Genomic DNA, 18,587 nt, shown 5'->3' with positions numbered 1-18,587 from the left:
ATTATTTTGTTCAACTTGTCTTTTGTGTAATCCGCTAACACCATTCTTGTGTTCCTGTGTAGTGTTTATAATCACCCCCCTTTAGAATACTTAGGGGGTCATTCTGACCCTGGCGGTCACCGACCGCCAGGGCCAACGACCACGGAAGCACCGCCAACAGGCTGGCGGTGCTTCCTGGGCCATTCTACCGCCGCGGTCAGAAAAGGGGAACCGGGGGTTTCCCGCCGGTTTACCCCTGGCCCAGGGAATCCTCCATGGCGGCGCTGCTTGCAGCGCCGCCATGGGGATTCCGACCCCCTTCCCGCCATCCTGTTCCTGGCGGTTTTTACCGCCAGGAACAGGATGGCGTGAACGGGTGTCGTGGGGCCCCTGGGGGCCCCTGCACTGCCCATGCCACCGGCATGGGCAGTGCAGGGGCCCCCTAACAGGGCCCCACAAAGATTTTCAGTGTCTGCTTTGCAGACACTGAAAATCGCGACGGGTGCCACTGCACCCGTCGCACCCCTGCAAATCCGCCGGCTCCATTCGGAGCCGGCTTCCTCTTTGCAGGGGCTTTCCCGCTGGGCCGGCGGGTGATCTTTTGGAGATCGCCCGCCGGCCCAGCGGGAAAGTTAGAATGACCGCGGTGTGGTCTTATGGCGGCTTCCGCCCGGCGGGCGGCGCCCGCCGCCCACCGGGGTCGGAATGACCCCCTTATTTCCTTATTTTGTACTATCACTGTTACCTTGTTCTTGTGGCTTTAGGGCCCTCCATGACTTGTGCCTCCAAATCTAGAGGTGTTCCTGCACACTCCCAAACACCCTCAGACACTGGCACTTGTGTACGCCCTGGTTCAAGACAGATTCCATTAATTTAGTCGGTGTGTATGACAATATGCAGTCAGTGCTGGCAAGCTCTTTGGTGCCGGTACCTGGAAGGCCCAGTTGTCAGTGGATGGCCTTGAAGTAGTACATACCTCTTTTTATCAAAGAAGGGGGACACCACAAAACTGATTAAATGTATGTTGTTATGTTGGTGTTAAATGCTTTAGGAGCAACGTAGGAGAAGACTCGACCACAGGATCTGGTTTTCCATATCTGTTGGATATGCGCAAGTAGGTGTTCAGACGAGCCGTGGTGTCTGAAAGGTTTGCCAAAGCAGATGTGATTGTTGAGGTATGCTAGCCCAGTGTTATGTAGTGCCTTGAAAGTGTGCATGAGGAGTATGACTTGTTTGTGAATGGGGACCCATTAGAACTTTAGGAGGAAAAATGCAGTCAAATCTCACAGGCAACCTGCATTTTCACCCCACATGATGATGTCACTTAAAGTAAGACATTTTTAAAGGTGTTGATTAAAACCTGGTCAGCACTATCAGTGATTGTGTTGAAATTGTGTTTGGTGCTTTGTTTCATGTTCTGCCATAATGTTTGTGTATTGATTCTTGGATTTCTACATAGTATATCAGTCTTTGCTAACAACACAATTAACAATATTACATTTGTATTTATATGAATCGTATAGCATGTGTAAGTAATACCTTTCAGTGATGGACATATGTCTAGCTTGTGTTTCTGTGGTCCTTTTTTCCAGGATAGACATGGTGTTTGCTCCTGGGGCCCCGTCCACTCCAAAACATCGGAAATCACAGCGAGGAGGAGCCTTTACATTCCCATCAAATCAATCTCCCAGGTATGTTTTGCAATAATGTTCTAAGATATAAGCCAATCAAATGGGACAGTGGCATTGTGCTGTAGACAATAAGGGCCTGACTTAGATGTTGGTGGTAATGGTCCGGCCATCGACTTTTCAACTGTAAACCTGCCCTCCACTATGACGGTCCGCCCGCCCTATTTAGATTTAGGAGTCCCATAGATGAAAGACCACATTCAAACCCCCATCTCCACCAGGAAACATTGGCCACATCAATAGCGAGAAAGGAAAAATGGGATGCCAGCAGGACTGCAGCCAGCCTTCACATCATGAAGATTTAGATGTGCCGTACCGCCAAGGAAAAACTGTCAGTCTGACCTCCACTCAGTTGGTGGATTTGGGGGTGGGGGTGAAAACGTACCTTTTTACCACTTTCCCCCATCTTCGAATGGGCATGACTGGACAACACCTGACATCACTGCTACCACAGACCCACAGAGAAAACACAACCTCCCCTCCCCGTCGATGGACTACAAGGTAGGGATGCCACATTGCCAGGTTATGTTGGGTGGGCACTTCCCAGGAGGTGGGGACATCTGGAGACATATACATGTCACAGTAATTTTTTAAATCACTGTGACATTCATATGTCGGGGGCACTAATGGGTAACATACGGGTGGGAGCACACATACACAACTGTCATTATGGTGTCAGTATTCATTGGCAAATGAATGCTTGCACCACAGTAACAGTACATTCACACCTGTCAACTGTGTCCAGATGTGCACTTGCCAGGGTACCTGTCATGTTATGCTGTGAGTTATGTGTGTGAGTCAGTACGTGTGTGTGTATGCAATTAAATTGGCTGGTTGAGGTATGGGTGTGTCTAAGTGTGTTTGTGTAGCTGAGTGTGTAGTTATGTTGTTTGTTGTAGTAGTGTGTTGTGAGGGTGCGGTGTCAATAATGTGTGTATGTTGTGTCATAGATGTGTTTCAATGTGTGTTTCCGGCATATACGGTTTGTGGGTTGTTGGAGTGGCAATGGGTAATCATGTGTATGTGTTGTGTAGTGCAGGGTGCACCTATTGCTAAGGGACAGTGGGTGTGTGTGTCACTTCCTTCCTTCCATAGCTTCTGCCATTGGATGAAGTCCATCGAGTCCCACTGCTGTCTCTCGCCATCAGTGAACCTCCGCCAGTACACCACCTGCAGGACTGTTACATCTAAATACGGCGGGGTGAACACTGGCAACTTGACGATCTTCTCTGTCCCACCTCCTACGTGGCTTGGGGGAAACACCACCAAGATCTAAATCAGACCCTTAGTGGAAAAGTACGGCCCTTGGTCTGCACTGGCTTATATGAAATATGAATTTAATATTCTGAATGCATCCCTTAATGGGAGATAGTACACAATAAATCACTCAGCAAGTCATTCATGATACACTAGGAACAGCTGACCCTTAAATTAAGTAGTGAAGGAATTTCACTTATATCGTTTTTTTGAGTGGAAAACAGACATTATTTTCTGTGCACGCTAGAATAATAGAAAAAGTGCTTCCTATAGTGCTATTAACCTATGATCTGATCAGTTGTAAGGTGAGAAAATATATTGCTGGATATTGTTTCCCCAAGGCAATAATGACTGAAAGCAAGAGAGTAACAATCAATTAAACAAAAGAAGCAACTCAATGAATTGCATGTATGGCAGATATAATGTGACTTGCCATGTGTCATCAGGACATTAAACACACCAAGAATTCTATGACCTGATTGAGCTACAGAGATAATGATCACATTCCTTCAGAAATTATGCGGTGATTTACAATATCCTTTCCTTTTTAATGGAAGAAAGTAGAGGGCATATTTAAGAAAAGTGGCGCTGCATTTAGTGTAGCCCTTTAGTGCCCTCCTACCACCCCCATGTGTGCACCGTATTTAAAATACAGTACACCATAGCGCAGGTTAGGAGGCAATAGCATAATTTTTTTTTACACTATTGCCGCTACTTTGGCAGAGTACATAGGGGCCCCTTGTAATCAATGGTAAGCCCCCTGTTAATGCCTGCTCTGAGCAGGGGTTAAAAGTGCCCCAAAAAATAACATAAGGAAATCTTTTAGATTTCCTTGCAATTTTTTTTCGGTTTCCTAATGGGGGAGCGCTCCCTTTGCATACATTATGCCTAGCACAGGTATAATGTAGCGCAAAGGGTTACAAAGTGGCGTAATACATGCATTGTGCCACTATGTAAATATGGTGCTGCGTTTTTTGCCTTCTAATGCCACAATAGCATAAACAAATTACACTAATGCAGCATTAGAATGACACTAGGGGCTCTTAAATATGCCTTTATCCATGCACTCATTTATCCATTTATCTGTGCACCCAGTCATCTATCTATCCTTTAAAACACGGTATCACTCATGCTCTCAGATGGATACTCAGCACCTCAGGAAGCCAATGCAACTTATACAAGATAGAGGGATGCATTTAAACTTGGATCAATTGACCACTGCCTTGGCAGATAATTTTGTAGGACTTGTAATTGTCTTCACATTGCTTTTGGAAGATCTAACTAGTCGTGAGTTCTCATAATTTGATGTGATACCAATAATGACAATACGTATTTTGGCACTATTATTTTTCACTAACAGTTACCATGACACCCGCATCAATTTAAGATGATAATTTAATGAGTAGATAATAGTGCCCACACGATTGTTTACTTAAATGGGATTCCATAATCATTCGTAATGCTTTTTTTCCTTGTTCTTTTTCACATTCTCTAATTTACCTACACAATATCTGTGAAATACAACATATTCTCATACTAGTTCACTCACTATAAATGCTGTAATCTAACCTTTCCCAAAGCTTGTCATTGACCAGATGTAAGATTCACCTCCTTGTTACACATAGGTATATTCCTCTTTGACAGCAGCATTTTAATCTGAAACTGAAAAGGTACACCTTTCACTCCAGCACTCTTTACCTGCACTGTTTAACTGGCCACGATCTCGATGCACATGCAGTTGATGAATTTAATAGCGTGACAATAATGGCAATTCAGAGTAATGTCTATTTAAACAGAGCACCTGTGGTTGAGGACTGACTAGCAAACCTTCAGCTATTAGCTACATCAAAAACACTAGGGAGTCTATTTTCAAGTTAAGTTTCACAAGAAATTTCTACCTAAGTACTCAAATTGCTTGATTAATTTGCAAGTGTAAATCCATGTTAGGATACTGACAGAAAATGTAGTTTTTATATAATCACCATTTTTTTCTTCTGATTTTGTAACTCTGCACACTGGGGTACTGCTATCTAGTCCCCCTAGCACAGGAGTCAACGGGTTAACTCCTAAATGGTTTATTGAACTTTCCAGTAAGGCCATATCATATGGGACAAGAAAATACACTGTTGGTGTATGAAGACAAATGTAATCTGTGCATTAAGTGCATGCTGCCCCACCCACTAGACTTACAAAGAAAACATAGCTCCAGACCTACCTGTCTAGCCTGACTGTTGCAACTTTTAAACCTGCAGACAAACGTGTCAAAATAATTATTTGTGACTAGAAGAACCATACTTTTAAAGATTAAATATGTCACCTCAAGTGGGCTTAGTAGCCGAAAAAGGAGCATAGTATTTAAAAGGGGTAGATGCGGGAATTTAGTGTTGGCATGTACCTACCCTGATTAGCCCCCCAAATCTGTGTTCATTGTGAAGGGTTGTAGTGGTTTTTATGAGACAAAATGTAAGTTCGGAATCAACTACTATATCTAATAGCTCTGGTATGGAACAAGGTATACAATTGATTCAACTACTATTTTTAATATTTATTCTATAATACAATTCACTTGTGAATTTGATATTTGATGCATATTTAGAAAAAGTTACTTTTAAAAATTTGGAGTTTGTCTGCAAGAACCATCAGCAGTAAATAGCAATAACCTGCCAGCAGCAGGCCCCTGTCAGTGGTTCCCCGTAACAAGGTGTGAAAACTGCCAGGAGAGTAGAAACAATAGCTTAGGCCTTTAGGCAATAGGACCTGAGTGTGAGGTATGTTACTCTTCTCAGCTATGGAAGAGCAGCTAGGAAGAGGTCAGTAACTTTATTAACTAGAAAGGAACCCAGGTGAGACCTGCCCAGTCATAAAGACTGGGCAGGTCTATGCTGTGAGTTATGTGTGTGAGTCAGTACGTGTGTGTGTATGCAATTAAATTGGCTGGTTGAGGTATGGGTGTGTCTTAGTGTGTTTGTGTAGCTGAGTGTGTAGTTATGTTGTTTGTTGTAGTAGTGTGTTGTGAGGGTGCGGTGTCAATAATGTGTGTATGTTGTGTCATAGATGTGTTTCAATGTGTGTTTCCGGCATATACGGTTTGTGGGTTGTTGAAGTGGCAATGGGTAATCATGTGTATGTGTTGTGTAGTGCAGGGTGCACCTATTGCTAAGGGACAGTGGGTGTGTGTGTCACTTCCTTCCTTCCATAGCTTCTGCCATTGGATGAAGTCCATCGAGTCCCACTGCTGTCTCTCGCCATCAGTGAACCTCCGCCAGTACACCACCTGCAGGACTGTTACATCTAAATACGGCGGGGTGAACACTGGCAACTTGACGATCTTCTCTGTCCCACCTCCTACGTGGCTTGGGGGAAACACCACCAAGATCTAAATCAGACCCTTAGTGGAAAAGTACGGCCCTTGGTCTGCACTGGCTTATATGAAATATGAATTTAATATTCTGAATGCATCCCTTAATGGGAGATAGTACACAATAAATCACTCAGCAAGTCATTCATGATACACTAGGAACAGCTGACCCTTAAATTAAGTAGTGAAGGAATTTCACTTATATCGTTTTTTTGAGTGGAAAACAGACATTATTTTCTGTGCACGCTAGAATAATAGAAAAAGTGCTTCCTATAGTGCTATTAACCTATGATCTGATCAGTTGTAAGGTGAGAAAATATATTGCTGGATATTGTTTCCCCAAGGCAATAATGACTGAAAGCAAGAGAGTAACAATCAATTAAACAAAAGAAGCAACTCAATGAATTGCATGTATGGCAGATATAATGTGACTTGCCATGTGTCATCAGGACATTAAACACACCAAGAATTCTATGACCTGATTGAGCTACAGAGATAATGATCACATTCCTTCAGAAATTATGCGGTGATTTACAATATCCTTTCCTTTTTAATGGAAGAAAGTAGAGGGCATATTTAAGAAAAGTGGCGCTGCATTTAGTGTAGCCCTTTAGTGCCCTCCTACCACCCCCATGTGTGCACCGTATTTAAAATACAGTACACCATAGCGCAGGTTAGGAGGCAATAGCATAATTTTTTTTTACACTATTGCCGCTACTTTGGCAGAGTACATAGGGGCCCCTTGTAATCAATGGTAAGCCCCCTGTTAATGCCTGCTCTGAGCAGGGGTTAAAAGTGCCCCAAAAAATAACATAAGGAAATCTTTTAGATTTCCTTGCAATTTTTTTTCGGTTTCCTAATGGGGGAGCGCTCCCTTTGCATACATTATGCCTAGCACAGGTATAATGTAGCGCAAAGGGTTACAAAGTGGCGTAATACATGCATTGTGCCACTATGTAAATATGGTGCTGCGTTTTTTGCCTTCTAATGCCACAATAGCATAAACAAATTACACTAATGCAGCATTAGAATGACACTAGGGGCTCTTAAATATGCCTTTATCCATGCACTCATTTATCCATTTATCTGTGCACCCAGTCATCTATCTATCCTTTAAAACACGGTATCACTCATGCTCTCAGATGGATACTCAGCACCTCAGGAAGCCAATGCAACTTATACAAGATAGAGGGATGCATTTAAACTTGGATCAATTGACCACTGCCTTGGCAGATTAATTTTGTAGGACTTGTAATTGTCTTCACATTGCTTTTGGAAGATCTAACTAGTCGTGAGTTCTCATAATTTGATGTGATACCAATAATGACAATACGTATTTTGGCACTATTATTTTTCACTAACAGTTACCATGACACCCGCATCAATTTAAGATGATAATTTAATGAGTAGATAATAGTGCCCACACGATTGTTTACTTAAATGGGATTCCATAATCATTCGTAATGCTTTTTTTCCTTGTTCTTTTTCACATTCTCTAATTTACCTACACAATATCTGTGAAATACAACATATTCTCATACTAGTTCACTCACTATAAATGCTGTAATCTAACCTTTCCCAAAGCTTGTCATTGACCAGATGTAAGATTCACCTCCTTGTTACACATAGGTATATTCCTCTTTGACAGCAGCATTTTAATCTGAAACTGAAAAGGTACACCTTTCACTCCAGCACTCTTTACCTGCACTGTTTAACTGGCCACGATCTCGATGCACATGCAGTTGATGAATTTAATAGCGTGACAATAATGGCAATTCAGAGTAATGTCTATTTAAACAGAGCACCTGTGGTTGAGGACTGACTAGCAAACCTTCAGCTATTAGCTACATCAAAAACACTAGGGAGTCTATTTTCAAGTTAAGTTTCACAAGAAATTTCTACCTAAGTACTCAAATTGCTTGATTAATTTGCAAGTGTAAATCCATGTTAGGATACTGACAGAAAATGTAGTTTTTATATAATCACCATTTTTTTCTTCTGATTTTGTAACTCTGCACACTGGGGTACTGCTATCTAGTCCCCCTAGCACAGGAGTCAACGGGTTAACTCCTAAATGGTTTATTGAACTTTCCAGTAAGGCCATATCATATGGGACAAGAAAATACACTGTTGGTGTATGAAGACAAATGTAATCTGTGCATTAAGTGCATGCTGCCCCACCCACTAGACTTACAAAGAAAACATAGCTCCAGACCTACCTGTCTAGCCTGACTGTTGCAACTTTTAAACCTGCAGACAAACGTGTCAAAATAATTATTTGTGACTAGAAGAACCATACTTTTAAAGATTAAATATGTCACCTCAAGTGGGCTTAGTAGCCGAAAAAGGAGCATAGTATTTAAAAGGGGTAGATGCGGGAATTTAGTGTTGGCATGTACCTACCCTGATTAGCCCCCCAAATCTGTGTTCATTGTGAAGGGTTGTAGTGGTTTTTATGAGACAAAATGTAAGTTCGGAATCAACTACTATATCTAATAGCTCTGGTATGGAACAAGGTATACAATTGATTCAACTACTATTTTTAATATTTATTCTATAATACAATTCACTTGTGAATTTGATATTTGATGCATATTTAGAAAAAGTTACTTTTAAAAATTTGGAGTTTGTCTGCAAGAACCATCAGCAGTAAATAGCAATAACCTGCCAGCAGCAGGCCCCTGTCAGTGGTTCCCCGTAACAAGGTGTGAAAACTGCCAGGAGAGTAGAAACAATAGCTTAGGCCTTTAGGCAATAGGACCTGAGTGTGAGGTATGTTACTCTTCTCAGCTATGGAAGAGCAGCTAGGAAGAGGTCAGTAACTTTATTAACTAGAAAGGAACCCAGGTGAGACCTGCCCAGTCATAAAGGAATACCTGCGGAAGAGAAACCTTCTTTCCCTGGGCCCACTATAGGATGCTTGCCACCAGCCCATTGGGAGGGGGACCTTATCCCAGAATTAATTTTGTGGTTTGAGGAGGAGGGCACTGCTCATTTCCATAAGCAAAACACTGGCTGGGAAACCAGAATAGTCCAAGGACAGAAGGGTGCTACCATAATGGATTTGAGACAGAATAGTGCACTGAGTTGTAGTTTGCAGTAAGGCAAACAGGATATGCTACAAAAGTTGGGAGGCTGAGCTATTGTTTTATCAGAAGTTAGGGAATGCCCATGGGTTACCCCCACCTACTGCTAGTAAAGCCTATAAAAGTGGCACCTCACCCACAGCTTGTTAGAACACAGGACCAGTGGAACAAAAGAAGAGGAACTCTGTGACCGGTGTGGAAACCTAAGGGGCTGGAACTGCTCTCACTTGCACACACAAGTGAGAAGTGGACCCCCAGGGTCAGTTAGCTGACCACCTTTGTGGCTACAGGGACACAGCAAGCTGCACTGGGCCTTTTTCCTTAAGTGGACAGCAGACCAGTAGCAACTGGATCCTGCGGGTAGTCTTTGTTGGAGTAGTCCTGGCCCCTCAGTGCTGCCTCTGAGATACTAAGAGCTTTAGAAGAGACCAAGACGAACTGCTTCAGAAAATCTTAAGATTTGTGATTTCAAAAATGATTTGACTTTCAAGACCTCAGGATCTTCAGCTGCACCTCACAGCACCCGTTCAACTTTGAGAGGACTTTGTCAGATACAACTTCCATGCTTGTTCTGCTGGAAGATTTTCAATTTCAAAAAAGGGACTAAAGGCCTTATTTAGATCTCTGCAGAGGATTTACTTTGTCGCAATGGTGACATATATCCCATCTGCCAAAATCTAAATACCATTGTTTTCTATGGTATTTAGATTTCGGTGGACAGGACATCTGTCACCGTTGCGACAGAGTAACCCCTCCGCCGAGATCTAAATCAGTCCCTAAATCTGAAGTTAGAAATCTTGACCAGGGAAAGGAGGGAAAAGTGCCCAAGAAATGTGAAGACTTCAGCAGGTGCCAAATTGTAATTTTTTTGTCCTGAGCTTTTCACGCCAAAACCAGGGTTTCAGTGTGACCTTGTCCAACTTCAAGAAGACTTTGCCAGAAATCTGCAAACTTGCCCTTCTCTAGGATTTTGAATTATCTTAAAAAACTAACTCAAAAGGTAAAATCTTTAAGAAAGATGTCCTGCTTATTGTATCCAACCTACTGCCCTCATGTTCAGCCTGCAATCACACCGAGGTGCTGCTACACATTACCTTGTTGGTGCTTTTCACCCCAAAACTTTCAAAATTCATATCGCCCGTGCCCCTTACTGGATTTAAGTTGTTTTTGTGTTATTTTGGATTTTTGTGGGGGGGGTTTATTGTGTTGTGGTTTGACTTATTAATTGTTTTTGTGCTGCTAAATACACGTTTCCTCAAGTGTGGCTTGTCTTATCTATGCCATACCTACCTGTGGTTGAGCCGGTTTTATTTTTTGAACTTGTGTGTCGGACTTGTTGAAAGGTTGGGCTTTTTACTTGAGAAAGACTCATTTCCTCCCTAACTATTGACAAATTTTCTTGCATAGTCTGTAAATGTTGCCTCACACCTGTAAAAGTAGTTATGCATGCATACTTCTTTGTGTACTAAATTCTCTCCCAGGGGTATGGAGTGGGTATTCTGAGGCAGAAATTTGAGCATGACCCTTTCCATTCTAGGCATGGTTTGATATGTTCTCCTGTCAAAGACAGGACTAATTCCATTTTCAGAGCAGAAATGGGGATGATGGAGGAAAATGTAAAATACAACGTTTTGGTGCATAAGTGCACTATTGTGTTACATCAATGTATGCGTAAATGTTCACAAAGAATTCCAGGAGTACCCCAAGAAAATGTGAGCTTCTCTGGTGTTCTTTTGGAACCCTTTGTGAATACCAAACTAGTCTGACATTTACTTTGTATGTCTGAGAAACGAAAGAAGGCCTTTTTCTGAATTTTTCTGTGAGCCAGGCAACAGATGTTGATTACAAACATAATGATGGAACGAACATAGCAAAATATGGATTTCCGTATAGTGTATGAAAAAATAAAACAGAAGATGAAGACGTGCTTCAAAACAACCTTAGTGTCTCAAAATCAATCATCTATCTGGCTCAGACTTAATATTTTATTTGTTATGTCATGGCTTGGCATGCATCATAATATACTAATAGATGTGCTTGAAACTTTGTTGCCAGAACATAGACATTTCAGCAGGGAAGTAAACAAGTTATCCATGAGAATTAATGCATTGTAGTGAAATTAACAGATATTGTTACATCAGTTTTAAAAATGATAAATTATAAAATGTTGCTTCAAGGTCCGAGCACTTTAAAGAATTGTCTTAATAAAAAGTTGTGTTGAGTTACATAACTTACATACCATAACATTACATAACTTCCTAACCACATATCGGCACAGAAATACTAATGAGTCTCTTTTCATTCTTTTCCAGACATGAGCCATATGTAGCCAAAGCATCAGCATCAGACATAGAAGACCAAAGCATGATAGGAAGATTTGTGAAGGTGGAAAGACAGGTATTTATGTTATAATATGTTCAATAAAGGTGTTTGCAAGTATTTGATAGTTCAGTGAAGGATCTGCCGAATTGAAAGACGTTTTCTGGTAACTGGTTCTGTCTTTTGGTGGCCTTTGTCACAGGAGGGCTTGTGGTCATAGTACTTGACTACCATTGTTTGGAAACAGATTTGGATGATCAGAATATGATGCTTGGAATATGGTGGGTGAACAAACTGAAGTTGAGTTAGAAAAGGTTCATGCTGATAATGATTGTTTTCTTCTCTGTACTTATAATTGTCAAATGAAGAGATTTATCCTTGATAGTGGTCACATTACTGTTACTGTTTTTACATGCCGGATATAATTATGAGTCAGAATTTTATGATACACTACCTCTGCCGAAATACTTTAAAGGAAGTTTAAAATTATAAAACATACCAACTGCTGATTATATTGATCTTGTTTTAACCTAATTAGATCTCTAGTAATGTGCTTAACGTTATATAGGATTCCCACTTCCATAATCTTACTAAGCAAAAAGATTGGGAAGCTATTCTATAATTATTCTAAGAGAATCAATATAATTCCCTTCTTCAAATGAAAGTGGAAGGCCACAGTCACATTTTGGCTCTAAGATTCAAGTTCACTATTTATTGTTTTTGACTCATCTAGAAATGCAGTGCCACTACATTAGGTAATACTAATTATTTTCAGTGTTTCAAAACTAAACATTCATAATAAATGAGGCTCAAACTGTTATTTTCTTCTTTCCTTTCTGAAGAAATGTTCTGCCACCTTCAGAGCTGAGCTTGGCATTCTTTATGTTATATGGTACAACCTTCCAGTCCCATTTACAGTTGCATGTGCCTTCACCTCTTTCTGAAAGTTAAAGATTATCTAGAGAGTCTAAACAATTTTCTCTGTAACCCTGTACCTCATTGAATTGATGAAACACTATTCAGTTTTCCTTATTTACTTGATTGTAAGATGAATCACTTGATCACTTGGTCTTCAGGAAACATCTACATTAAAAAAGCTGCATCTGTGGAAGAGGTTGGCCATACAAATATAGTTTGTCTGACCTTTAAAACATTTGTTGTCCAGCAAGGACTTTGGCAAAATCCATTGATCATTATTGGTATAAAATGTATTGATATAACAGTATGAAGCCATGAGTCCTCTAACAAAACTGCTTACTACAGCTGTTTCCAAATAAGTTGCGCATAAAATTACAACTAAAAAAACTGTGATGCATTGGTAAGATTTCCATGATCCAGATTCCCAAAATCAGGATCAATAGACATTTTAGTCTGCAGGTCTGATTTACCACTGCAGAAAAACCCCCAGTTTTACAGACTGTCTGCTTGTGTTAGTCTTATACCATAGAAAGGATGTGAAATCAGCATAAACTTAAGTGACATCAACAAACCTAGTATTCACAAATGATGTACATGTGTTTTTCCACGCTGGAAATACAATTAAAGAATCCTGTTTTAAATGTAGAATTAAGGGCCTTTCCTGGTTGGAAGAGAAAACAGGGTACTCCCTCCTTTGCAGAGTTTTGCTATGCCATCTCTTTTTAACTTTTCATGAAGCGGCATACCACTGGAGTACTTGGAGATGATCCTTGGAAATTTACAATTCATTTGTGAGTCACCAAGGATTTTAACATTTGTAATTGATAGCTGTAAGTCTGCTCTGCGTAGGGTTTCATATTCCTTTTTGAAAAAATTTACCAAGTGAGGGTCGCAATGAGACCTCTATTTAAAGAATACTCTGAGGATTATCAATGAAGTTGGAGGAATTGATTACCTAATGGACAAGAAGCAAAGTCCCCTGAGCAACTACTTCTGAGATACAGGCAGTAATGCATTCAGTACCAACTTTGCAAACAATGTTAATTACTACAGCTTGTGTATTTTGGATGGTACCTTTTTTGAAGTGTTGTGAGGAAAGAGAGGCTAGTCTAACATGACCAAGTGTATTTTATTTTGTGAAGTGGATGCGTTTTGATAAAAAGAGGTAGAGTGCTTCTCAGTAACCTCTTTCAACTTGAATTTTTAAGGTTTGTAACAAATACTTTGAAGTGTTAATATAGGGAACATTTAAAAGTGATGGACACCGTTTTGTATGTACATCCTAATTTTGGGAGGAGCGATTGGAGCATGCTAAGAACAAAGTATTTTAGTATTGGAGGCAAGCCAAGCAGGCAAGGAAAGGACAGCTTCAAGAGCAGTACATTGTATATTAGGGAGATCAGCAAGGAGATCATTTCCATATTAATTTTTTTAAGATGACCATAGCTAGACAGCCAACTTGGGGTAACCTTTTGAAATAAGGTGTCTTGTGATTCATAATATTTTTTGTGCTTTTGATCGGATCAGGGTGTAACAGCATGTCAGGAAAAATATAACATGGAATCTAAGGTGCAACTCGAGAGTTATGTGGGAGTAACACTCTTAGGACCAAGCCCCAGAGGATAACATTAATTTACCCAGTGAATCGGTGTATTCCAGTTTTAATTAGCAGCAAAATTAAGTGTTTTGCAGATTGAACTGTAATTTGAACTCAACTATACACAACTATACTTTAGATAGATATGTCATCTAAGTGAGTAGATTATGTTAGTGTTGGTCCTTAGATATATCTAATTATAATCAGCATATTGACAGAAGAAAATACCTGGTGTGGTCAGAATATCACCAAGTGGTGTTACATAAAGGTTAGAAATAAATATGGTTATTATGAAGCATTAGCAGAGACATATCACAAGCAAATGAAGTGGGTTCAAAAAGAGAGTACATGTTGCAATCTGTCTATATCTGTCAATATCTATTTTTCATTGTAAGGGCAAGTAGAAAGATTTAATTATCAGCCATAATAAGGACTGCTAAGTAATTTAGTTACATTAGCTTATTCAGAGTGCAACAACAATATTGGGAAAAGTTATTTCATTGCTTTAGGGGACTGTGAAGGGTGTATTTAAGACAAACAAAAAAGACAGTTCCTACATTATTGTGATGCATTTGTCAGCAGTTGTTGCAGAGTGTGCATTGGAGATCAGTTAGTGTATGGGGTGAACGCTACCCTTGTTGTAAAGATGCCGTCTTTTCTCATACTTCATATCAGAGCCTGAGATGGATGAACAAATCTTCGCCTACTTCTAAATGTAAAATTTGTCACCCTTTGGAAAGATTTTCGGTTTTTAGTGACCATGCAAATTCTAGGTCCCTCCCATCTTTGGAATCAAAAATGAAATAGTCCATATTTGGACAAGAAATCTGGGTTTATATTTAGGCTTTTGAGGAGCATAGGAACATATGTATGCTTGAAAGTTTGAAAGGTTTCACAAACAGAGAGTGAAGTATGGATGGATATAGTAAATAGGTGGGCAAGAGGTAGAAGACCCAAGCTCATGAATTTGGTGTTGCAGATGTCAGTGAGGGCAGCAGATTATTTGAATGATTCCGAGAACTTGATCATGTCCAGGACTGAGGAAAAGATAGTAAACATTCATGAGGGACTGTGGATTAGTGGACTTATTGATGTACGAGATGTAGATGTATCAGTCATTTTATTGGCGATCTTGTTGGCAAATGATGACATTAAGTTATTGCAAAGTTGCTTTGGGGGCATGGCAGAAAAGCTACAAAGCTTTGGTGCTGCAACTTCAAAAACTCTGAACAGGTCTTTCAAAATGTTCTTAGCTTTGATGATTTGTGCTTCACTGTAACTTTTTAGGTAGAAGGACACAGGATGTCAGATTTAGTAATATATCAGAAAGAATTGTTTCCGGAGGGATTCTTAAGGGACCTAGAGCTTCCACGGCTGGGAGATGATGTGCGTACGTTGCTAGCAGCACCGATAACGTCGGAGGAACGATGGGTGCCCATAAGAGAAATGACATGTAATAAAACACCAGGGGTGGAAGGCCTGCCCATAGAGTTCTATGCTATGTTTGCTGTGCGATTAATGCTGCGGCTTGAGAAATGATAGAAAGCTGCCCTTGACATTGGTGAATTGCCTGCCACATCGAGTCAGGCCCTGGTCACCTCCCTATTGAAACCTGGTTGGATCCCTGAAACCTTATCCTCTTACATACCACTATCTTTCCTGGTCACAGATTACAAAATCTTTAGTAGAATGCAGCCAAGACAATTGCTCCCTCTCCTCCAGGATTTGATTAATACCGATCAATGTGGATGTGTACCCCACAGAAGCCGCTCCCTGAGTATTCAGCACTGATTTGCTAGATGGAATCGTACTGAGGGCAATAGCTATAAGTGAAATTTTGGGTTACCCTTGCACTGTCAGTAGCTGGCTGTTTAGCCCTAGCGAAGGTGGTGATGGTACTGAAATTACTGTATTGTTTTGTGAATCTCCACATTGTTAACCCACAGACGATATTCAAAACATTAAATTCATTGTGGATAGACCTTACCTTAGCCTCAGGGCGATGCAGTATCAGTCTTTAAACACTACAGTTACCTACTGATGAGGGTGGTCTGGAAGCACCAGATTTTCATGCCTCCTGTTCTGTGGCAAAAGTGCACTGGCTATCTCATTGATTAGCGGGGATACATCTCCAAGACATAGGCTATATGCCAGCTCAACATTGATGTTGCCGGTAATGCTCTGCCGGCCACACACACTACCTCTACTATTAAACAATGCATTTATCTATTGGTGCACTGTGCTTCATTTGACCCATTCCACGACTTCATATGCTCATAACATTCCCTTGTGTGGTCTACCTATGCCATCAGCGGCACTCTCCATGGCCAAACTGGTACACTGGGAATAGCGGAGTGTCTATGTGGGAGATCCTTTTGAGGAGGGAACGCTGATCCCGCACCAGAAATTCATACAATCTCGAGCTCTGCCTAAGCTTCATATTGTGGTACATTCGCCAAAACTGGACGTCGACCGGAGAAGAATCACGGACACATGCCCTAGAAGGGGCACTCTCTGAGATGGGCTCAGGCAGGCATTTGGAGAGGTGACTATATAAGGCCCTTCGTTCCCACCTCCAGGTGTCATTGACCTCTTCACATGATAAACAAGAAACAGACTTAGCTCACCCACTACATGATATGGAATGACATTTTCTTCTGGAATATGCAACTTTTATTCTCCACAAAACACAATTCAAATGTATTACATTTTCAATTTTCCACAGTGCTTATTTAACCCCCTTAAAGGTTAACACACTCTTTTCCTCTGTGTCATCCTCGGTGTCACACAGAGGACACAGACCTACTCTTTATGATGTGGGCATGCTGTTCTCTGTCAACCTACTAGGGGAAGCATCCATGATTCACTTAGGTTAGTGACAGAGCTAACATATTGGGACATGTTGGAGCATTGCATACTGTACCCAAGGTCCAAGTGTTCCAGCATAGCAGTGTGTTTTGCAGACCTGGCATTACTTATTGTGAAATTGCAAATAACAAGATGCTGGAAGTTGTCAGTCCCTCCATTGGTGTCCACTTCGTGAGATGGAGTGTGCAGATGGGGAGAGGCAGAAAGCTCGGCACTACGTAGAGAGGAATATAGGGGGTTATTTAAATGATCCATTTCTACGGTGCAGGACATGTTGTTAGAGCAGTTCCGTCTACAGGGATCAGAGGATGAATAACTAACTGACATGCGGTTGACAGCTTGGTAGGTAAGTCTGGAGGTCTTGGTTGGTCACAATATTACTGATTCCCCACATGGGACCCTACATATGTATTATGTCAGCCACCATAGGCACACCTCCATCACTTATTTCTATTCACTTGGTATACTTTGGGCATGCTGGGCCAGAATATCAGATTGTGCTTCAGTAGGGATAGCCATATTTTTATTACAATATATTCATCAAACAATGCAGCATGCACTGAAACCTACTACTCCTGAATCATTTTGGGAATTGTGGAAAGAGGGTTTTGAGGGCATACCTGGATGCCTAAGATGGAGAGTGTTTTACATATATGAAAAAAGTGCTTTTTTTCAACATTGTTTGCGATTAAAAAGGCGTAAAAGTTTTAAACACATTTCCAAGGAGACAATAATGGTAGAAGAAAGTGAAGGTGATGGAGGTATAGATGAGTATGCTTTGGCTATGAAATCACTTGATTTAAGATTCAAGGCATGCAAAAATGTCATCATGGAAAGGAGCAAGTTCTACAAATGTTTACAAATTTCTGGTGAGTCTGCTGCGAGTGTTGTTGGTGCCTTAAGGAATACTAGGGGTATTTTGTGAATGCAAAGCATTCGAGGAGGAAATGATAAGGGATCAACTTGAAGAAAAAACGTATAAGTTCAAGAAGCTTTGTTTTCAACTCCAAATGTGACATTAGAAAAAGCAGTACAAATGACAAGGTCAGTTTCTAAATCTCAACCTCAAAATCTGATGGTTATTAAGAGCAAGAACAAGAAAGGAAAAAAGCAGGAAGAGAGGGTAAAATTGACTCAGAATCTAAAAAGCGACCTTTTAAACAGTTGGAGTGTTATAGGTGTGGCAGCACAGTTCATTTAGGTAATGCCAGTATATGTCCGGCCGTAGACAAAACTTGTGCTAAATGCATGAAAAAAGAACATTTTGCCAGGATCTTTAGGTCATCCAGCAGAATGAAACTGAGCAAGGTTCACAAAGTAGGAGCAAACAAGTTGCCTGAAAATGATACTTCCAATAGTGATGAAGACAAGGTTTTGAGAATTTATGATGTCTAAAAATGATGAACAAAATTATGTAGTGTGGAGAGTGTCCTTAGACAAAATAAAAAGACCCTTTTGCACTATATCCATTAACGGAATTGAAGTAAGGGTAAAGGCCAATTCAGGGTCCCCTTTTA

The 18,587-nt window shown here is 40.7% G+C and overlaps 1 protein-coding gene across 2 annotated transcripts in view; it reads left to right on the top strand.

The window, feature by feature from the left end:
• KCNQ3 (potassium voltage-gated channel subfamily Q member 3) overlaps window positions 1–18,587 on the top strand; it is a 660,337-nt gene that overhangs the window by 618,482 nt on the left and 23,268 nt on the right. For both annotated transcript variants that reach the window (XM_069220769.1, XM_069220768.1), the window contains 2 exons: window positions 1,572–1,670; window positions 11,681–11,765. In XM_069220769.1, the coding sequence (XP_069076870.1) occupies window positions 1,572–1,670; window positions 11,681–11,765 (184 nt within the window). The remainder of the gene's footprint in view (window positions 1–1,571; window positions 1,671–11,680; window positions 11,766–18,587) is intronic.

This window comes from Pleurodeles waltl, chromosome 2_2 (genome assembly GCF_031143425.1).
Source record: "Pleurodeles waltl isolate 20211129_DDA chromosome 2_2, aPleWal1.hap1.20221129, whole genome shotgun sequence".
NCBI classification, from domain to species: domain Eukaryota; kingdom Metazoa; phylum Chordata; class Amphibia; order Caudata; family Salamandridae; genus Pleurodeles; species Pleurodeles waltl.
Note: the sequence above shows the minus strand (reverse complement) of the source record. Positions and strands in the feature narration are given on the sequence as shown.